The sequence below is a fragment of the Clarias gariepinus genome, chromosome 1 (assembly GCF_024256425.1).
Source record: "Clarias gariepinus isolate MV-2021 ecotype Netherlands chromosome 1, CGAR_prim_01v2, whole genome shotgun sequence".
Taxonomy (NCBI): Eukaryota; Metazoa; Chordata; class Actinopteri; order Siluriformes; family Clariidae; genus Clarias; species Clarias gariepinus.
This window is the reverse complement of record NC_071100.1, coordinates 9,190,201-9,214,011: the sequence shown is the minus strand read 5'-3', so window position 1 is coordinate 9,214,011 and position 23,811 is coordinate 9,190,201. Positions and strand designations below refer to the sequence as shown.

Below are 23,811 nucleotides of genomic sequence, written 5' to 3'. Positions count from 1 at the left end.
AAAGGGCGAGTCTGAAGTCACGAAACTAATACAGGCAGCGTCATACACGGGAATCAGTCCGGGAATCAGGCAAGGTAGGCAGAAGGGACGAGACGAAAGAAGAATCCAAAGGGGAGCTGGGTCGGCAACAAGACAAAATCCAAGGAATTAATAATATACACAAAGACGTAAGGCACACTGCGGCACCAACAGGTGCGCTCAGCTTGCTTTTAAAGCCTAGGGGTGATCCGTAATCAGATCCAGGTGTGCCGTGATGAACGCTGGGCGTGCTGAAAACTCCGGGGTGGAGTTAGGATTGCGAGGTGCTTGCAGGAGGTGGCTGGCTCGTGACAGGTGTCTACAAATGTAAAGTTTTTTTTTTGTTTTTTTTTTGGTGCCGGGAGGGAGTCGTGCCTGGGGAGCAAGTCAGTGTAGAACTGCCACTGAGAAAGAGCATGTACATCCTGATGTACATATTAAGCAATTTCCCTCTGGGATTAATAAAGTTATTTGAATCTTGAATTTAATGTGTCTTGTGCTAAGTAATGTACTCCTGAATATCTCATAAATAAAAATAATAGTGGTTTTGTTTGCTTTTGTTCTGTTGTCCATGGTGGGTTTAATGGATGTATAAGACCTGTTAAGGTGAGGTTAATAGCATCACTTATTCATTAGCATTTAATAACTAACATTATTAGAACTCGCCTGCTAGCTGTTACTCTGTTTTAAAGCCATGTGTGATGTAATCAGACTTCCTGTTTACTTGGGTAAAGTTCTAATAGAATACATAAAAAAAAAAACATAAGTTAAATGATTCTTATCATAGAATAGAATAGAATAGAATAGAATAGAGGAAAAGTTCTTCATATTATATTTTCTGCATGAACCTGAGGTGGGAGACTAAACAAAGTATTATACAAGACAATACTGTATAATAAGGAGACAGTGAAGATGCACTTTATGCTTTAGTTCCTTTAACAGAGTACAGAATGTTAGGGAGGTCAGTCACAGGGCAGCTGCACAAATATCTCACAGATTTTTACATCAGACAACAAAAGTCTCACAGATACAATCACAAGAGCTGAGGTACTTCCTTTTACTGCTGAGCACAAACAGTACTTAAGCAACCTTTTAGCATGCTTTTTTATTTCGATAGTGTGTGTGTGCGTGTTTGTGTGTGTGTGTGTGTGTGTTTGTATTGGTGCTCATGAGTATTGTTTTTTGCAAGATAGGATGCCTGCTACTATTTTGTCAGCCAAAAACACACATACAGTACACACACACACACACACACACACACACACACACACACACACACGCGCACACACAAATAGAAAAACTATTCTGCATGTAACCAGAGCTACAGTGTTTATAATTATTATTATTATTATTATTATTATTATTATTATTATCAAAAGTAGTCAGTGAGACTGACATCTGAGAAAAGAGGTAGGCAGTTGGTTGTCGTGGTTTTGCTTGTGGTTTTTTTTTATAACTGTCATGCGCAGTGAAGAAGACGAAGTGTGAATGTGTGGTTACTGACTGTAATAAATAAATATAACTTTACTTGTACTCAATGTTTGGCTCATGTGGTACTTATTATTATATATATGTGGTGTGTAACTGAGTAGTATTATTATTGGACAAAATCACATTAGACAGTTTATATTTGAGCAGTAATGGAAAACTAAAGGTAGATGTAGTGGATTAGGATGGACCAGTTAACTGAACATTTAATAGAGGCTAATTATGATGTATTACAAAGTAATGTATTGATTCTTTAGTAAGGAAGTTCTAACAAATGAAAAAAAAACCTATTACATTAATCATAATGTTTAATGTTTAAATAATTTGATATTTTAATATGATCAGGTTACTGTCCCACTTCCTACCCATTGGTATACAAAGGATCCAATGCCAACCATATCCTGAGCTGGATGCCACAGCACACTCCTAGAGGTCTTCCAGAGTCGTAATAGTCATCATAGTCGACAGAGCTGCCCTTGTGTCTAGGGTCACAGTTAATGACTCTGGACAGAAATATATTTTGGGACCTTGCATAAGGTTAACAAAATAATGCCACAATGATTTTTCGTCAGTTGCCAGCTCTGCCAGTTGTGGTTAATTAGTTCTACCGGTCATGAAAGTACAGTATGTGTGTTTGCAAAGCAAAATAAATGTTTAAATAACTGGTTTGATAATAATAAGGTGTTTGTGGAACTGTTATATTGCAATATCACACTTAAAGTTATGCTGTTGTGCTCCTTATGAGTATGGCTGTGTTTCTGGATCTGGCTGCAGCCTCACGCCTACCACCACCTTTGTATACCTGATGTGACACCAGTGCTGATGACCAGCACAACATCACTTAAACTTAAACAGCAAGTGGTTTTCCTAGAAATTAGAAGGAACAGGCACATTAACTGTTTACAAAAAAAGAGGTTTAAGCTCACATCTCTCTGTCTCTCTCTCTGTGGCAACACAGGAAGTGGTAGGGCTTTAACACAAACCACTGCTCTGTCAGTCAGTCAGTTAGTCAGTAAAAGGACAGGATGGATCTCAGTCCTCTCCCTGTGATGTTCTGTGAGTAAATGTTCTCTTTGTGTCTTCATTAGAGTAAGTGTTGGGTATAAAGTTGTTCATCTGCAGTCTGAATGTCCTGAGTGATGAGCTTATTGTGTGATTAGGACATTGTGTGTACTTCAGCATGACTGCTCAGGTGGATCAGTGGATCCATAACTGTTATGAGAAGGGTTTAGTTTGATGTGTAACTACTCTCAGTAACTATGATAGTTCAACAGGTAAGAGTACAAATAGAGCGAGTTTAACACACAGGGTTTAAATAATCTAATGAGTGTAAATGAGTCTGTATTGTTGGAATCTGTACCTGATCTTCTGTGTCCTGCTGTTATCTGCTGCTCAGTAACAACCTCTCATCATCATTTCATCTGCTGAAAGAAAATGACTAGATGGTGTTTGTACTTTCAACAGTGAAGATACAGTTTTGTAACTCTGTTGCCATTTCCTGTGCAGAAAGGCTTTAACAAAACACTGTTAGCATTAACTACGTAGGCTTACTGAGAAAATGGTTCATTCATTTCCCTTTTTGTTACTGTGATGGTCTGTACATTAAAACATCTCACTACAAAAACTCACTCTATTAAGCACTAATACCATGCACCATATACTGATCCCACACTAACTATTATTATTATTATTTGCTGATTTAGTAGTTATATAGAGGCCTGATAGCAGTGATTTATGCTCTTTACTGTGGTGTTTTATTTTAAAAGTCGTGTTCCTAGGTCTAATGTCTATTTCTCTGTGAGGTTTGCCTTTAAGGTCAAGTAACTTGGCAGTAGTTTAGAGGGCTTAAGGCAGTGAGTCACTGATCAGAAGGTCAGGAGTTCGATCCCCAGCTCTACCAGGTTTTCACTGTTGGGCCTTTGAGCAAGGCCCTTAACCCTATCTGCTCCAGGGGTGCTGTATCATGGCTGACCCTGCACTCTGACCCCAGTTACACTGAAGAAAGAATTACAGTAAGATTTCTGTAATGTATATGTGACAAATAAAGGCTTAACGTAACATTTTTTACTGGTGCTGATGTGAGACTCAGACTCTACCCAGAATCTACCACTACAACCTTCAGAAAGCTGCTGGGCCAGAAAAAAAACATTCCTGTTAGAGGGCTCAGGGGATGTGCTGACCAACTTGTAAATGTTCTCACTGACACCTACAACATCTCTCTGAGCAGCACCATTGTACCCACTTGCTTCAAGGCCACCACATCAACCCTGTACCTAAACCCTGTCTTACCTGTCCTGTCTCAATGAATCCTATTTCATCACGTTCACACCATCCATTATAAAGTGCTTCAAGAGGCACATCACAAGGCACATCAAGACCTTACTGCTCCCTCAAAGAATCTGCTGCAATTTGGTTATCAGTCCAACAGCTCAACAGACAATGTTATCGCCACCAGCCTCTATCTGTCACTCACTCACCTGCACAATAAGGACACATGTTAGAATGTTGCTCACAGTCTAGATCGTTGTTAATCACAATCATTCCTCAGTTCCAAGATGGCGCCGGTGAGGTCGGCGGCTGTCACGACTGCTCTGACCACCTTTTCTTTGTTTTTGTTTTTTAAGTTAGTTTTCAGTGTTCTAACATCGGCAAAATCATCACCATGAAGTGCATTAGGTATGATAGAGACACTCTTGTGATCTGATGACGTGTGAAACTGATCCAGAATGCAGCAGCACGTCTCGTTTTTAACCTTTCCAGTTCTCCCACACCACACCACTCCTCCGCTCCCTGCACTGGCTTCCTGTAGCTGCCACGTTCCTTCCGATCATCCAGCACTGCTCGCCTCAGTCCACCATCTCTCAGGGATCGAGGGCGGCATTCATCCAGGCTCTTTTCTGTTCTGGCACCTAGGTGGTGGAATGAACTTCCTCTAGATGTCTGTACAGCTGAGACTTTGACTATCTTTAAACGACGACTCAAGACGCATCTGTTTCTCCAGTAATTGAACTAACCCCCCCCCCCCAAAAAAAAAACTCTTCCCAGTTGTGTTGGACTAATGGCACTTAGTTATTAACCTAGTTAACCCAGTGTAAGTTCAAGTTCAAGTAGGCTTTATTGTCATTACAACCATATACAGTTAGTACACAGTGAAACGAAACAACGTTCCTCCAGGACTAAGGTGCTACATGCAACATAAATTTACAACATAAATTAACATAGACACTAAACTAGCTAACCAAGAGGCCTAGTTAGCTGGCTAAAAGAGACAGGACAGAGACCTAACATAAATTACAACATAAATTAACAAAAACAAACTAGCTAAGTATGTAATCCAATGATGTAAACTTTAAAGCACTTTTTGTAAGTCGCTCTGGATAAGAGCATCTGCCAAATGCCTAAATGTAAATGTAATGTAAATGTCTACAGTCTTTAGTACCCAGGGAGATAAGCCTGGCAGTAGCTCGCACGCTGCCAGCTTCTCCGAAAGGGGTAGAAGTTTTAGTACTTGGACTGCACGGGGGAGGGGGGGTAGGGCTGTTAGTGGTTCGGCATCCTGGGATGTAGCAGGATAAAACCAAGGCACTAACATATCTTTGGAGATCGGTGTCGTCCGAAACACCAGAGGCGGCGGAAACTGAACACCAACCCCATGGGGGCATGCTCTTAAGGGAAAGAGCGCTGAGTGCCGCTCCCCGGGTCCTGAGCGCGTAGGCTATCAGGACTTATTTTTAGTGAAGATGACGGCGAAGTGAAGTGCGGCGATCTAATCTTTTGGAGGCTGTCTGTAAGGGGCGACGAGCCGTACCCTAGTCCTTACGGGGGGGTGCCCGGCTGCTGATGCTCTCCTTCTGCGCCTATCGCCTGGCGAGAATCAGATCTGGTCGGGGCTGGGTGGCCAACGGCCTCGACTCCTGAGCACGGCGTGGGAGAAATTTCCCAAAGACCTGTTCATACAATCTAGCCTCTCAGGACCTAGTGGCGACAATATTGACAGCATCGCCGAATAGGCTGGAAGGTGAAAGTTCTGTCCTCATTTTTGATGCCTGTTAGATTTAGCCATAGGTGTCTTTCAGCAGTCACCAAAGAGACCATAGAACGGCTGATAGCACGGGCTGTCTGTTTAGTCGCACGCAGGGATAAATCAGTAGCCAGGCGTGATTCAGTAAATTCTTTTTGATTCACTGTGCTGCTTGTGCTCAGATCTTTCAGCAGATCAGCCTGGTACGCCTGCAAAACCGCCATGGTGTGCAAGGAAGCGCACCGGCCTGACCTGCTGCTTGAAACGCTTTTAATTCAATTCAATTCAATTCAATTTTATACAATGGTCATTGTCTTAAAGCAGCTTTACAAAAAATTAAAGAATAGTTTTTTTTTTAGAAAAGAAAATAAAATTAAATATTTGGAAGTGTGTATGTGTGAAAAAAATGTGTCTAGATAATAATTAGATGAATGAATGATGAATGAAATGTCTCTGATGAGCAAGCCAAGGGTGACGACGACGGTGACAAGGAAAAACTCCCTGAGATGGCAATAGGAAGAAACCTTGAGAGGAACCAGACTCAACAGGAAACCCATCCTCATCTGGGTGATAACAGATCATCAGAAATAACATCATGTGTGTTGTGCAGGTGAAAGTTCAATATAACAGAAGTTGTGTAGATTAACATGAAGTCCAGTTCAGCACAGGGAGTCAGTAAGTGCAGAGGGCAGATGGGGTCTGGATCACTGGAAGCACAGGAGCAGGATGTGTAGCTCCAGCCATCATAAAGCAGAATCCAGCTGGAGCTGGTCCTTCTCTGGATGCCTTATAAACCTCGCAGGGTTGGCCTTTGTCTACTAAAGCTGGCACAATCTCCAGATGCCTCGGGATGGGTAGAAAAATACAGAAAAGATGGAGAGAATTAGCATAGTTGCCATTCAGGATAGGTGTACTGGAGTATGAGGTTATGGGATGAGTTACGCGTATGCCAGATTAAAGAGATGCGTCTTGAGTCTACTTTTGAATTGGAAAACCGTGTCTGCTCCCCGAACACTATCTGGAAGGCTATTCCAAAGTTTTGGAGCCAAATATGAAAATGCCCTGCCCCCTTTTGTAGATTTTAAAATTCTGGGAATTTACCAGAAGTCCAGAGTTTTGTGATCTTAAGGGACGTGGTGGATTATAGTGTATCAGAAGACTGGTTAGGTATGTGGGAGCTAAACCATTTAAAGCCTTGTATGTAAGTAGTACTATTTTGTAATTAATTCTAAATTGAACAGGTAGCCAATGCAGGGATAATAATATAGGTGTTATATGATCATATTTTCTGGATCTAGTGAGAACCCTGGCGGCTGCATTTTGGACTAACTGTAGCTTGTTTATTGAGGATGGAGGACAACCACCTAGTAATGCATTACAATAGTCCAGTCTGGATGTCATGAATGCATGAACTAGCTTTTCTGCATCAGATACGGATAGGATACTCCTAAGTTTGGAGTTTTTGTGATATTGGAAATATGATTTTCAAAAGACAAGTTACTGTCTAATATTATGCCCAGGTCTTTTACTGTTGAGCTGGTAGTAACAGTACATCCTTCTAAACCCAGGCTGAATTGTGAAAGCTGTTGTGTGCTGGTTTTTGGGCCGATGAGTAATATCTCTGTCTTATCTGAATTTAGTAAAAGAAAGTTATTAGTCATCCAATCTTTTATGTCCTGGACACACTTGGTTAATCTAGACAACTTGGGTATTTCATCTGGTTTTGTTGAGATGTATAATTGGGTATCATCAGCATAACAATGGAAACTAATCCCATGCCTTCTAATGATGTTTTCCAAGGGAAGCATGTATATTGAGAACAGCAGAGGTCCTAAAACTGACCCTTGTGGGACCCCATATTTCACTGGCAAGCTTTCCCTACAAGAGTAGCAGAGGTTCTACATGGTTTGGAGGGAAGTGTTGGTTTCTTTAATGAAGGTGATGCCGCAGGAGAGAGATAGCCCGCGAAGCGTCTCTTCTATCTGGGACATCATGATGTAGCCTCGTGCTTTTGCATCCACGATATTAGAATAAAATGAAGTCGATGGAACAAAAATACGGGAAGAAAAAGGATTTTTCGAGAAGTACGAGATATTTAGTTATGGAGGTCATCAAAGAATGGGACAGAGCAGCATTTTGGCTCCATCTCCTGGCCACCCGACAGAAATCTATTGTGTAATTTTGAGTGTTTTGGGTGAGCCTGCTCTGGTGGCCAATTAATATGCAGTCGTTCGACTGCACGCGTTATAACCTCAAGCAGCTCCTCATATTCTCTCTCATCTTTAGAGGAGCATTATGAGGAAGCTACTTCCATTTCCACAGAAGCAGGGAAGTGAGTCTCTTCAACGCACCCACGAGAGGCACCGGAGTGCACTCGTGAAGTGGAAGGAGAGACTTCGGGATCGGGGTAGAGGGCGAGAGAAAGGAGGGGCTCCGTCTCTCGTGCCTTGGCCAAGTCAGCCTGTGATCCCCCTCGCGAGGAGCGCGCGTAGCAGCTTCATGGGGAGAAGATCACAGTGCTCACATTCTCCATTAAGCCCCTTGAAAGCGTGCTTCTCACCCAAACATTCCAAGCAGAAAGTGTGCATGTTGCCCTCCGAAAGGAAATTATCACACAGAGGGGGACATCTAGCTCTAAACTCTGCCATTATTGTCTGGTCAGTTTTATAAGCTTTAAATTCTGCTGTTAGATTTTTAGTATGCTTGTTGACACACACGCGCACACACAATGCGGTGAAGAAAAACATCTGAAGAATGTTGCCGGCTCACTCCTATTTATAACCTGCCGGTGAGTCTAATCAGATGATGTCACCTGACCGAGGTTATATAAGCCAAAATTTGGCATGTTTGGTACACACATGCTTCACAACCGGCAACATGAAAAGATATTCCCATAGCGTTTTCACGCAGCATCGAGTGTAGCCTTTGAAAGGGAACTCAGGCTTTTCAACACAGCTGCTGACATCTTCAGAGTGTTGGAAAACCGCTATGGAAACAGGACCACAATCGCTATGGAAATTGTCGAGGAGCTAGAAAGGATTCCTGCAGTGAGAGATCATCAGCCAAGGAGGGCTATAGAGTTAATCCAAATGGTAGAAAAGGCCCTGGCAGATCTGACGGACCTTGGAAATATCGGCGCAATCAAGAACCCACTTGTGATAAAGTCCATTAAGAGCAAGTGAAAAGACAATGGTTAGTCTATATGACGGATCCTGAAAATTGCATTACACCAGAGAAACACATTGATGCACTACTAGAGTTCCTAAAGAGAAAAGAATAAATTCTTGAAAGGCTCGAGCAGCTCAAAATCTCAGAAAAGGCAGAAATCGTGTGTAGAGAAGAGAAGCATAGAGACAAAATCTTCTTTTGCAAAAAGTTCAAAGAACTAAAACTAGCAGAGAAGAAGTTCATTGTAACGGAACTGGGTGCATGGAAAAATTGCTTGGGATTTCACAAGGATGGTGACAGGTGCAATGACAACTATCTTTGCAGAAACAAAGACTGTAAAAGGGGATGCCCGTTAGACCACCATAACCTTCTTTGTCCAAAAGGGGAACTCAAGAATATGGGTGGGGAAAGAGCCACCACCAGAGACCCCAGGAAAGGAAGTAGGTTTACAGATAAGCAATAGGAGCTGTTGGCAGAAGTCTCACCAGAACTAGCAGAAAAGTTTAAAAGAGCATTTACCAACAAAGCTAAGATGGTAGACTGCTCTGAGAGAGACAAAATGGGATTTTTAGTCGGGAGTGGATTAAAAGAACTCCCTGTCATTATGATGTTGATGGAAGTAACCGCTAATGAAGGACAAATAATTGGCACTCTGATAGATCTGGCCTCAGACACAAATTATATTACGCACAAAGCTGCTGATAGACTCAAGTTAAAAGGAGAAAAAGTTACTTTTGTGGTTCAAGAGGTTGGCAAGATGGCCATAAGAGTGAGCACGAAAAGGTACCTCCTCAGGATTAGAATCAAAACTTACGAGGGGACGGTGAAGGCTCATCAGCTGATCTGTTATGGGTTAGAGGAGATTGCCAAAGTCCACAGAAGTGTAACTCCAGAGCAGTTGAAAAAAATCTTTTCAGACACAGACCTCAAAGAACTGAAAAGGCAGAAGAAGATTGAACTCCTTATCAGCCACCGAGAGGGGAGACTTGCATCACAAAGAATGAAAGTCGTGGGAGATCTCGTTCTATGGGATAGTCCGTTGGGGAAAACTGTTGCTGGAGCACACCCTGATCTTTTTGAGAAGGTGGATATGAGAGCACATGAGTCTGAAACGCATTTTGCTCGGTCTATGAGGGCGGCTGCAGTCAAGTATGAGGAAATCTTTGAAAATGCCCAAGCTTCAAATATTCCCAAGATAATCCAAAGAGAGAAAAGTCATGTAGCTGAAACAAAAAGCTTACTGGCAAGTAACCAGAATTTTCTTGAGTGGTGGAAGTGGGACAGTATCGGAGCGGCCTGTGAACGAAAGTGTGGCGGGTGCTGTTGTGGTAATTGTCAGCCTGGAGGAAAAGAAATGACTCTTGCAGAAGAGAAAAAACTTAAGGTTATAAGAGAAGATCTTACCCATGTTGAAAAAGATTTCCACAGCAAGTCTCCACACTGCGATACAAACTATCCCCCATGACCCATCCACCTTTCCATACAACAGAAGTGGGGTGGAAAATGCTTTCCTAAGAACAGAAAGACAACTCAAGAGAGTACCAAAATGGCGAGGTATTTACGCTGCCCAGGTCCATGATATGGTCATAAGAGGATCAGCGATAAAACTCACCAAGGAAGTCATTGAGAAGTGGAAGGGACCAGTTTGGTATGTCAGCCACTTAGTGGCACCAAACCTCCACTCAACAACCACCTTGGTACGACTGGTCTGGAATAGTACCCAAAAATTTAAATGGACTGAGCATGAATGATCTCCTGCTAAAAGGACCAGATGTACTCAGCCCAATCAGAGCTGTCTTGCTTCAATTTAAAAAGGGAGTATTTGCTGCTCTTGGAGACATTAAGATGTACAACTCTGTCTGGCTTAAAGAGCGTGAAGTGCATCTTCACAGGTTCCTTTGGAGAGATACTGAGGAAGAAGAAATAGGCAAGTATGCCGTAACAAGGGTCAACATCCGAGATTGCCCTGCTGGATGCATTGCGCAATTAGCTATGCGTGAAACAGCACGATTGGCAAAGTTTGCTCATTTTAAGGAGGAGTGCAGAGTACTTGAGGAGGATAGCTATGTGGATAACATCCTCACATCTCAAAATGACCAGGAGAAACTGGCCATGATAATAAATTGGTTTAAAGAGATTCTGGTAGCCGGCGGATTTGCACTCAAGCCATGGGTTAGGTCAGGGCAAAGTGGGAGGCAAGTGACTGGTGCACAAACACAAAGTCAAGCAATCATACTTCCGAACCAGATGAAGGAGGAAGAAAATAAAGATTTGGGAACAGGGTACTTGGTAGAAGATGACAGACTCTACATTATGACTTCCATTAACTTCTAAAAAAGGAAAAAGAAAATGAGAACAGGCCAGAACCTTTTTGAAGGTCGAAGTGAAGCTGAAAACGCCTAATCCGTTGACCAGGAGACAGCTACTAAGCCAGGTTGCTGGGCTCTATGACCCAATTGGTCTTGTTACACCTGCTAGCACAAAGGTGCACTTCTTGTCAGGAAGGCATTCCAAGAGACAGGAAATGGGAGCTTAGCTCGACAAACATGGGACAAGACACTTTCTGAAAATCTCAGAAATGAGGCCATCAAACTCTTCGAGGAGTATGTGCAGCTCAGTCAAGTTAGGTTTCACACAGTAGTTCTCAGATTAGTCGAGTCCAAGACCAAGTTAGCACCACTGGACCAGATGGGGGATGCTGTCAAGGCTGAGATCTGTGGTGCAGATTTTGCTGCATGTCTCAGAAAAAAAACTTCGAGAAGCATGGGCGAATGGAAGTTGAACGTTTGTTCCACTTAGTAGACAGTCAGACTGTGCTCTGGGCTATTCAACGTAATAGTTATGGGTTCCAGACATTCTTTGCAAACAGACTCGTGGAAATTCAAAAAGCCGAGCCAGCGAGTGACTGGTGGTGGATTTCAGAAAATGGCCCTGGAAAATCGATTCTGCAAGTTCTTGTCACAGCAATGGCGCAATAGAGACAACTGTTTGCATTGTACAGGAAGCAACACAGACAAAACAGAGAAGGTCATCAAGGAAATCGACAAATTAGATTGTCTGAATAAAGTTGTCTTGGTTTCAGCAGAAGAACATGCACAAGAAAAGCAAGTGTGAACTACTTAGTTTCAAGAACCAGTAGTTTAAGTGGAAGGTGTAAAGGTAAATAAGTGAAATGGTGGAGAGGGACAACTGTGACATGATCAGAGTATGACATTACACTATACATATGTATCTATAGAAAGCTTAAAGTGTCTACTTTTAAAATGAAGGAAGCTTAATCAATAATAATGTATGTAAAGTTAAATAAGTGAAATAGTGGAACTGAAGTCACTCGACAAGAAACAACTGTGACATGATCAGAGTATGACATCACAGTATGCATCACCTCACAGTCACTAATGGAGCAAAGGTACAGCAGACTCAGCATACAAGCACCATCTGTGACATTGAATCGCCACCTCACAGTATCTACTATGATGTAACTATGATGTAACAGTATAGGGTCTGAGTATGAAAACGTGTGTAAGAGACTGCAGTCAGTAACATGTGAGACAGGGAAACCCATTGGCTGCTGGTCATCTCGGGGACACTGATGGTATGATAATACCGCTCTTTACTTACACGAAGGATTGCTCCCTTGAATCTTGATTGAGTTACTTGATATTTAATTAATTCACTATAGTGCTCATTACAAGAAAAAGAGTAACATATGGTATGCTGTGATTGTTGTTTTAAGTTTTAAATGTATTCACAAAAAATGTAATATGATGTTGTGTATTACATGTCCTTTAAAGGGGTCATACACTCCTACATGCACTTTTTCAAGCTGTTTGGACTGAAATGTGTGTTAGGAAAGTGTGTACACAACCACTCTACAATGATAAAGAGCCGCCCAGTGATTTTCTTTTCATTTATTAAAACAAGAAAGATTTCAGGCTAATCTCAAATGCCTGTCGATGTGACGCTACACCGACAGAGGCGGCTCCTACTATAGTTGATTGACACTGGTGTTTTAGCAAAGACCCGCCCCGAGTGTGAAGAAAGCTGTCGGCCATTGTTTTTCAATGCTGGAGCAAAATGTCGCCTAAGCGAGTGTGGTGTACAGTTGTTTGGTGTAATAGCGAACACAGCAGTCGTCATTCACTACCGACATCTGAGCCCCTAAGGACGCAGTGGCTGAATTTTGTTTTTGAAGCTAACGTCCCCGCCGATCTACCTAAATGTGTTTATGTTTGCGCTAATCATTTTTCACCAGACGGCTTTATAAATGAGGGTCAATATAAAGCTGGTTTTGCTAGGAAGCAGCTCCTAAAAAAATGGATCTGTACTAACGCTTCGTGTTCCTGCTTCATCTTCCCCAGGCTCGGTGAGTGTGATTTCTTTTTCTATGAATCTTTGCAGATCGCCTTTTCTAATAATCACGATGAATGTGGAGTGTAAGTTAACTTACGCTCTCATAGAGCATGGTTATGTCGTCTTCTCTATATACATCCGTCTCTATATAATCCCTAATCGCACGTTTATAATAAACAATGCATTAAGGTGATTGTCTAGTTGCAAACTGTGTACATAGTCGGAAAACTATATTATGCTTAACTTTGTAACATTAGATGGTTTATAACGGTGTCTGTCAATGATTAAGAAGTCATGTAAACACATCAGTAAACACATCGCGTTCGTATCTTTTTCAGTAAGCTTCTCCGCTTTTGTTGTTGTTGCTTGAGGCCGCGTAACAGCCCGTTAATTCATGCCCATGCAGTGATGAGAAAGACAAACGGGTCGATGCATGTCTATTCTTTTAATTTTTGCATTGTCAGGCGACATTACAAACTTCCAGGTGGGTTCCGTACTTAAATCAAACCAAAAACTACTTAAGAAAATAGGTTCAGGCTCTATATTCCAGCGTTTTCGCATTTTGGACTGCACTACCCACAAAGCATTGCCCACACTGTTTTGTGGGCAATGCAGTCCAAAGCATTGCCCGCACTGGAATACACTCCCGTGGCTATACCCCACGTGTGTTGTGAAGACACGCCCCACAGAACTGGGGGGCGGGCTCAGTAGAGATCATAAGCATGTAAAGGAGCATGTACTAAAACAGGTTGCTGAGAACAGAGCTATTTTTTACCAGGTAAAAGTAGTGTTTTTTTACACAACCATTGAGAATTTTTTATTAAAGTATATTACAAATTTTTCATTAGGACCCTAAAGAATCATATTAACATTTAATGAAAAATAGGACTGGATGAGACCTTTAAAGGATTGATAGAATAGTATGTGTTAGTTAGTTGTGTTAAAAGCTTAGTTGAATAATTTTGTTGGTGTATTTGTTTAAATTTTATTTAATTGTTGTGTTTTAGAAGTAGTGATTTAACTGTTATTTATCAGGAATAGTGATGTACCCTTTTTTCTGTTTTTCATTTAAGGATATCGACCTTGCTCACTCTTCCTCACTTAGTCAAATCTATTTTAAACAATTGTTGTGTAACCTGCAAAGCTGTCAGGCACAAGAATTAAAAGTGATTCCAGAGTTGATTCCCGTGTCCCATGTAGTTGGCTATGGCTTTTTTCAAGTTTGAAGCAGAGGCTGATGTGCAAATTCCCAGATAACTCGACAATGTAATCCATATGAATCTAAGGAGAGATACAGTCTTTCTGCCACACATTATTTGATAATGGCCTGAGACAGGGCACGCCCACACGCTATTCACAGGGAAACAGTCAGGGTAATCTACATACAAGGCCACGCCCCCAAACACACACAGTAGATGCGATAAGTTTCCTGCACGTGTGGAAGATGTCACACGCTGTACAGGTTTCTGAAGCATTACGGAATGTTCTAGACAGTGGGAGGAGTCTAGATTTTCTTCAGAACAACACTGAGACTCCACCAGAGAACGAAGGAGGAGAATCCAGCAAGCTGTTACCATGGGTAAATTATTAAATCTCATAAAATCCTTATTCTGATAATATAAAACTAATATTATTTTATTTTTCTAACAAGCTTTTGCCAGTTTATGTGAAACATTGTCATTTAATGTCACTTACATGGTTTGGTTTGCATGTTCAGTAGATAACACTGCTAAATCATGCTAATATATGGCCTTATGTAGCTTAGCACAAACAGGTTAGTTCACGGTGGCTAAGCTAATGCCTTACAGTATGTAGATTACAGATGGTTGTCAGTATCAGCTGTGGAATAAATATTTATAATATATTTCACCCTGTTTTGGATAGCTTAATGTTATTTGGTTCAGTTTTTGGTTAGCTTATGACACCGCTATTTATAATGTTATTTAGCACAAACACTTTAGCATTTAGCTATGTAGCTTCCAGATGTTTATGATATTAAGGTGTAAATGTAAATTGTAATGCAAAAAGTATAAATTGTTGTATAACATTACAAAAGCTTGTGTTCTCTTTATTCGTGGTCAATAGTTATTAATAATATACAGTAATTTTATTATCATGCATATGTTTATTTTTTCTTTTTTATAAACAGTTGTGACCATGAAAATAATCTGTTTGATGACCTGTTTACAGTGACTAAGTGGACACAAGCAGGCAAGATACAGACGGACCATAACTATGTCATGGAAAACACAAACTCTGCAATTTTTGCCCTTATGGGAACCTGGACCACGACTGGGGTCTGTATTCGGGATGGATTTCTTGTATTTTTTTAAGTGGTTGGCCACACGTTAAGGCTTCACCTGTGACTGCGCACAACCAGCACATGGACTGACCTCAGATACCAGGAATGTTGCCACTGCTAATTACAGGGTCTGTGTGCATTAAAAATCAGTTTATGGTAGGCAGAAAAAAACACCATGGAAGTGTCAGGTACACAATGTTCACTTTTGTCTTGAGTTAAACAAGAACTGCTTTTCGAGAGAGGCACAAAGATGTATGACTGTGTATAAGGTGTAAAAGTGGGCTTTTACAAACCCAACACCCTTTCTTCATAGTGCACTGTTCCTGTTGTTTCCTGACTTACCCTGAAGTCTGTTTGCACAGCCATATTTACAGGATGCCATAAATGTGCCTTCTGTGTATAAGATCATCTGTGTCCCTCTTCTCTCAATCCTAGACATTTTCCTTGCACTAGGTGAAAGAGGTGGCATTTATATGTTTATAAGTAAGAAAAATACACAAATGTCAGGACATGTAAGAACTACTTTAGAGCTCATAAACCTGCAGACCCCTAAATAATGAGTAAGGGCCAAGCTCACTCATTTATACTACTGTGGTGTGAAAGTAACTGTGTGAACGTGTGAACATGGTCCTGAGAGGTTGCTCTCATGTTTTGTTTTAGTTATTATATTTTTTTTAATAAAAACTTGTTTACTGTTTATTGTTAAATTATCATATTGCTACAAATTTGCATATTGTATATATTGTTACATATTACACATTGTTAATACTGTTTGTATTGGCCAATAAAGCTGATTTTATACTGATTCTATTCTATATTTTTATTGATATATAAAGTTTTTTATTATATATAGAGTTATAGGATGACCATCTTGTAAAACCTGAATTTTGTCTTGTTACTAGGGAGTTACTAGCATACCTTAAGCAAAAAAAAAACATTGTAATATTTGCATGTATTCTGGCTTTTATACCATACCAACATTTGATAGGGTGAACAGCCTACCATCAAATGTTGGTATGCTGGGATGCATGGGCTGCATATGTTGTGTGTTGTCACCAGCATGACCAGCAATTATACCAGCATATGTTGTGTTTTGGTGCTGGTATGCTGGGGACCAGCATCAGTAATGTGACAGGCATACCAGCACAGGCATCATGGCACTATAATGCCGGTCACCAGCATACCAGCACCAAAACATAACATCTGCTGGTATAATTGCTGGTCAAGCTGGCCACCAGCAATGCTGGTCTATGCAGTTTTTTTCAGCAGGGTTTTGTAAAGTGAAAGTACGAGCCGCGGGTCTCCGCACAACAAAGAACAGCTTTATTTCAGTCATAAATTCACAATCACAATTTAGCCGTGGTTAAATAATGGATGAAATAATTATTCAATTCTGGACACAAACAACAAAAAACATGATAAATTTTATTATAAAAAGTCTGAAGCACTTCTTGTTCATATACTGTTAAGACGTTAGAAAAACTATATAAGCAATTTATTAGGAATTTTAAAGCACGATTTTTGGCATCTTATTTTATCATTATGAAAATAATATGAAGCACATATACACACATTCATCATGAAAGATCTATTGTAAAACAAAATAAATTCATGTTTGCTTCAGTATTGGAAACAATATTGTTGTAGCGGCTACTCTGTAGTTTCCAAACGCCTCTGAGAGGCTAAAACAAAAACTTATGCATTTAGAATGAAACAATAAGACACAACGAGAGTGTTGTTGAAATTTATTGTACAAACTGATGACATCAAATTTATTGCATAAAGTTGTACTATGTTGTATAAAATTGTATTAAGTTGAACAAAGAATACATCGTCACTGCTCACCCCCTCTCCTTCCCAACTCTAATTGAACAGGGCCTGGTTTCTCGATAACGCACACTATTCGCGAGCTAAGAAGACTCTTAAGATATATCTTACGTAAAGTGATAACTTTTCTAAGTGTATTTCTCGAACTGTCTCTTAGGAGTCTTCTTAAGTCGCTGCCTCTTACGCCCAACGTTACAAGTCGCTGTCTACAGTGAAGGTACTGAATTAGCTGACATCGGTTGCTCAGGAATCGATTTTTGACTCCTTTTGCATGACAGCGTCAAGAAAGACGGCACTTTCTATGCAAATTAAACATGGCACTAAATTATTTTAATAAAGTTTATTTCGACATGGGTTAACTTATCAATAGCATGACATAATAGACAAATATATAAATGAAATCACCAAACTGTCGCTAATATTTTTATGTAACCTGTAGTGACAGTAAAACGAACCGAGTATACAATCATAGTTGATTGACAAACAGCTGACAACACTCTTTACCAGCTTCAGAAACAATGTAAAGCATGTCAGTGGTTGGGCACGATGAGATGGCAGAGCAGACGTCTAACACCCCTAAAAAAACAGTGGTTGGGCGTAAAGAGATGGCAGAGTAGAGGTTTAATACCCCTATCTCACCTACGCGGTTTCACGCAGGGGCCGTAAGTACAGTTCATCATGATTCAGCGCGAGTTTTGGTGCCGTGATTACGTTTCCATTTTACCACGCAAAAAAATTAAACATGTTTAACATGCGGAAGCTCGCGGACCTTGCAGATCTTCGCAGAAAGTCGGGCGGGCACTCGAGGCGGCTCTATGCGCTTTGACTCATGGTGAGATGCGATCTTAGGCCCCGTGGGCTGCCGCGATTGCCGGCCAACGTTCCGCTAATGTTACGAGAAGTTCTGCAAGCTTCCACGAGGACCGCCCCCAAAAAATTAAACGTTTATTTTTTCACGCGGAAAGATGGAAACGTAATCACTGCGCAAAAACCCACGGTGAATCATGATGAACCGTACTTACGGCTCCCGCGGAAAGTATATGGAAACCGCATAGGTGAGATAGGTGTATTACACATTACAATCACTCAGGAAAATGAATGAATGTGGGGTTTGAAACTCCCAAGTTTATTTTCTCATTTAACTAAATAAAATTTCATAAAATAAAACGTGTCAAAAGAAAAGTCCATCCAGTTATGGATAATGGCTAATGGCCTGGCAAGCGCAGGTCTGAGCAGGTCAAGAAGCTCCATAATCTGTTGAATTTGGAGATGGCAAAACCTTTTTTTTTTTTTTTTTTTTAAATAGCGACCCTAAGGAAAATATGAAAAGGAATGAAGTTTTGTCTAAAGGAAAAATGTACATGAACCACACCTGCTCCGCGGACGGTGCCGTCTTCAGTTTAGCACAACAACACGCTGTATCGCTGCCAAATTGTTTGCCACCTGTTCAATATTAAAAGTGATCACCAATTTTAATGCATTAGTCACATTATGAAATAGGTTAATTAAAAGTCACTCTATTAGTTCTGATATCAAATAAAATAATATTCTTAAACAAGCCTACAGTATATTCAATCATTATTATGACTTTGATAACGTGCCATAATGTGCTTCCATACGCCGCTGATTTATAAAGACTGCTGCTCAGTAGCAGCAACTAACGTCATGAGCTGAAACTACGCTAAGAATGAGTTAAGGTTGGTCCAAACCAACCTCTTGAACGTGTGACTTACCTAAGAGATACTTAGCGTACGAACGTTTAGGGAAATGCGCCATAACGTTAAGAGAGAGGTTAAGGTACAACTTAGGAACTACTTAGCAATAAGAAGCTTTCAAGAAACCGGGCCCAGGTGATTAATATTCCCAATTCCACGTAACCCGTGACTCTCCACCACGAACACGTGACATATTAACTCTTTCACGTCCACTACAATTTTTTAGGCTAACTAATTATACACAATTCTTTGTTGTTTGGCTTTTAGATTAAGTCCTTCCATGCGCCATCTGGCAGATATTAAGTGAAGCACAACACATTTATTTAAATTGACAAATGTTGTTTGCGGCAAGTTGCGTCACGGCGCGCTGAATTTCGGCATCTCGCGGAAAAAACGTGCATTCCTAATGGCCACATCTGTAGATAGATAGATAGATAGACAGACAGACCCAAAGAAATTACAAAATGATGATAAATCGTCAAAAATTTGTTGTTTTTACAGTAGTCTGTGTATTCAATGCACAATTTTGTCCATCTTTGATAATGGGTTTAAAAGTGTTCTTTGATCAAAATAATGTTTTGGATATATTTCTGAAAGTGGAATTCCATGCTCTATAAGCTCTTTACACACACACACATAATACAACTCTGTATACTGTTTTCCTCACAGATGAGTTCAGTGTGTCTCATATGATTTTAATCATACCCTGAATCTCTAGATGTTTACATCATGTTCTCTGTTTCTGTTCTGTTTTAGTGCTGATTTTACTTCTTCCAGCGCCACATGCTGAAGGTGATTATATAATGTTACTTTACATTTCTATGTTAAGTTCTCAGCACATGTCAAATGTGTGTGTAGGCAGTGTTTGTAGATACACTCACCAATAAACAAGGATTATTAGGAACACCTGTTCAATTTCTCATTAATGCAATTGTCTAATTAACCAATCACATGGCAGTTGCTTCAATGCATTGAGGGGTGTGGTCCTGGTCAAGAAAATTTCCTAAACTCCAAACTGAATGTCAGAATGGAAAAGAAAGGTGATTTAAGCAATTTTGACCATGGCATGGTTGTTGATGCCAGAAGAGCCGGTCTGAGTATTTCACAATCTGCTCAGTTACTGGGATTTTCACACACAACCACTTCTAGGGTTTACAAAGAATGGTGTGAAAAGGGAAAAACATCCAAGATGCCTGTGGGTAAAAATGACTTGATGCTAGAGGTCAGAGAAGAATGGGCCGACTGATTCAAGCTGATAGAAGAGCAACTTTGACTGCAATAACCACTCATTACAACCGAGGTATTCAGCCAAGCATTTGTGAAGCCACAACACGCACAACCTTGAGGCGGATGGGCTACAACAGCAGAAGACCTCACAGGGTACCACTCATCTCCACTACAAATAGGAAAAAAGAGGCTACAATTTGCACGAGCTCACCAAAATTGGACAGTTAAAGACTGGAAAAATGTTGCCTGGTCTGATGAGTCTCGATTTCTGAGACATTCTAATGGTAGACTCAGAATTTGGCATAAACAGAATGAGAACATGGTTCCATTATGCCTTCTAACCACTGTGCAGGCTGGTGGTGGTGGTGTATTGGTGTGGGGGATGTTTTCTTTGCACACTTTAGGCCCCTTAGTGCCAATTGGGCATTGTTTAAATGCCACAGGCTACCTGAGCATTTCTGATGATGTCCATCCCTTTATGACCACCATGTACCCATCCTTTGATGTCTACTTCCAGCAGGATAATGCACCATCTCACAAAGCTCGAATCTTTTCAAATTGATTTCTTGAACATGACAATGACTTCACTGTACTAAAATGGCTCCCACAGTCACAAGATCTCAACCCAATAGAGCATCTTTGGGATGTGGTGAAACGGGAGCTTTGTGCCCTGGATGTGCATCCCACGAATCTCCATCAACTGCAAGATGCTATCCTATCAATATGGGCCAACATTTCTAAAGAATGCTTTCAGCACCCTGTTGAATCAATGCTTTGTGGAATTAAGGCAGTTCTGAAGGCAAAAGGGGGTCAAACACCGTATTAGTATGGCGTTCCTAATTATCCTTTAGGTGAGTGTATATTTAATCAGATTTTTACATTTATTTTTGTTAAGAAAGGAAGGAGTTTTAACTATTTTTTTTTTTTTTACTATTTCCAATTAAATTACATTTTCTCACGTTTTCTTTTAAACTTCTGGTGCATTCTCACACATTTTGCCGATGCTGCTTTTTTGGTAAGTTCTTTGCAAAAAGCATTTGATTCCATGGTATTGTACATTCAGCAACAAAACTATATTATAGGGAAAAATTTTATTAATTAATTGATTTATGTATACATGCAATTAAACATTACAGTGTTGTTTCAAACCACAATGTGTACCCCTGTAACTTTGGGAACTATTTTAACCAAATTGTATTTGCAAATTGCTTTAAGCAATGAACATAGTCACAGCAAAGTTTACTGTTAATCTAAGCATAAAATATTAATAATTAAATTTAATTCGAATGTATTAATTAAAAATGAGCCCATGAGAGGTGATGGTGGTAAAGAAGAACTCCCTGAAACAACCATGAAGATGAAACATTAATAAGAATTAAACTTAATAGAGAAGTCATCCTCATCTGGGCAATAACGGATTTAACACAGATATATCATTAGTTAAGTGTCTTTATTAACTACAATTTATTTATTTAGTATTTTATTTACTCTTCTCTAACTTCATACTATAGAGTCACGAGAGTCACAAGGGTGCTAATTTAGCGGTTTTACTCTGGTTGTGTGGCTTTTTTCTTTATTAATGAAACAATGTTGACAAGGACGATCCTGATTTATTTTTTTTATTCTGCAAAAACACAGAGCACATGTAAAACTGTGCACAGCACAACCGTCTCTCCCTTCACTCGTGCTCGTATTAGCAGAGCGAGAGACAACACACCTAGCCTCTCTGGCGGCAAAAGTTAATCTCACTGATGTACATAAAGTACAGTGCAAAGCATTATAAAAGGACAAAATAAAACATCACATAGGTCAGACAATAAAATATTATAATATACCCTTAAATATGTATACAAGTATGTATAATAACAATAATAGTATTAAATAAATATATAAAGGTTATCTAATATTCATAAATATTTTCATGGACATGTATATATATAAAAAAATAAAATAGTACAAAACCAATTGCATAACAAAAACATAAATGAAATAAACACTTAGTGTGTCTACCTGTGCAAAGTGCTCACTTTTTTTTATACATAACGAAACAATATTCTATATAACACATACTCAAAATTCACCAGCATGTATATAAAGAAATAGCACAACATACCTGCAAAAACACAGAGCACATGTAAAACTGTGCACAGCACAACCGTCTCTCCCTTCACTCTGCTTGAATAAACAGAAAACTAATAAGCTAAACGAGTCACAATAAATATTCATATAAAATAAACAAACAGCTTCACGACATCAGAGCTTAACATCAAAATGTCCTATTTCTTGCATGAATCAGCGCATTAACTTGTTTATTAAACTTTTTAGAACTCTTACCGTGCTCGTATTAGCAGAGCGAGAGACAACACACCTAGCCTCTCTGGCGGCAAAAGTTAATCTAACTTGCCGCTGCGCAGCACGAGGCATCCAATGTGTCGCTAATATGTGCTCTACCTGACATAATTGCTGCATATATGGTTCCGCATGGTATAACTATATACACAGCATCTTATAATACAAAATGCAATAAACATAAAAACATAGAAAACAACAAACTTTTGTGGAGTTCACAATAATTAGGTTGCAAATATTAACTTGGCTACACTAAGTGTGTTTAAAGGAACTCAAGTATGAGCGTCATTAAACTTCTAACTTTAACTTATTAACTGGTCAGATCTGAGAGTAAACTGTTCCTGTACCTGAAGTAAATAGAAATAATGAGTGGACTCTTAATAAATAGATTACATCATGCTTCTTCTGTTATTTTAAAATAAGCCTTGAAATATAATTGTCATGTCGTCTATGGATGGTGAGATGTGAAAAATGGTAAAAGGTTCAGTGTTTATCAGAGAGATTCACACTCCTGTGTAACACAGACAAGTGGATACAGGTGATTCTATTCATTTAGCAAAAATTAAATCACCCATTAATGAGGCCAAAAAGGCCAAAATATTCCTGATATCTTTTTATTGACTTTTTCATCCACATTTTGCATTGTTTTTACTATTCTGTGCTGTTTATGTGATCTTTAAGCGATGGAATGATTTTTGTGCATAAAGTAAATGTATAGATTTAAGTATATTTGTGTATTTCTTGTGCAACAGAGACGCCACGCCCAGTACTGAGTGTATCTCCACAGAGCTGGGTGACTGAAGGAGACTCAGTGACTCTAATCTGTGAGGTTACAGACTCCTCTACAGACTGGACATTCAACTGGTACAGAGAGGCTCTCAAGAAAGACAATATTGTCACATATAAAGACAGCAGTAGAGGATCTCGAGGCTCCTACACTCTCAGTCCTGCTGCTCTTAAACACACAGGAGTTTATACGTGCAGTGCAGAGAGAGACGGACAGACGGTTCAGACTGACCACAGCAATTCACAGCCACTATGGATCACTGGTGAGTGGAAAACTGATCACACCCATGTTGAAGTGTTGGATATAGATGTGTAAATAAAATCAAACAGCATTGATTTAACATATTCAGAATCATATCTGTGTCTGATGTTTGGTGTTATGGCAGTTGAATAGCCCTAAGCACTGGTAGAGGATTATTCTCATTCACATAGCACTGTTTAAAACCCTCAGGGGTGGGCCGTACCACCGGCGGGTCCACTTCCACTGTTTTCTTATAACCCTAAAAAGAATTTAAAATGCTTCATCATATTTTATTGTATTCATAAGTGTAGTACAT

General features: G+C 39.9%; 1 protein-coding gene across 1 annotated transcript; it reads left to right on the top strand.

Annotated features, from left to right (window-relative positions):
* Nucleotides 1-2,525: 2,525 nt before the first annotated feature.
* Nucleotides 2,526-23,648, top strand: LOC128514906 (titin-like). The gene is made up of 4 exons (XM_053488853.1): nt 2,526-2,562; nt 19,649-19,684; nt 23,221-23,517; nt 23,641-23,648. The coding sequence occupies exons 1-4, from the start codon at nt 2,532-2,534 to the stop codon at nt 23,646-23,648; spliced, it is 372 nt and encodes a 123-aa protein (XP_053344828.1). The 5' UTR covers nt 2,526-2,531.
* Nucleotides 23,649-23,811: the final 163 nt, after the last annotated feature.

Excerpts from the sequence above, each read along its gene's own strand:
- LOC128514906 (XM_053488853.1), top strand. The coding sequence starts at position 2,532 with ATGGATCTCAGTCCTCTCCCTGTGATGTTCT. Across the intron at positions 2,563-19,648 it reads TCCTCTCCCTGTGATGTTCT|TGCTGATTTTACTTCTTCCA; the intron begins GTGAGTAAATGT and ends GTTCTGTTTTAG. Across the intron at positions 19,685-23,220 it reads TCCAGCGCCACATGCTGAAG|AGACGCCACGCCCAGTACTG; the intron begins GTGATTATATAA and ends CTTGTGCAACAG.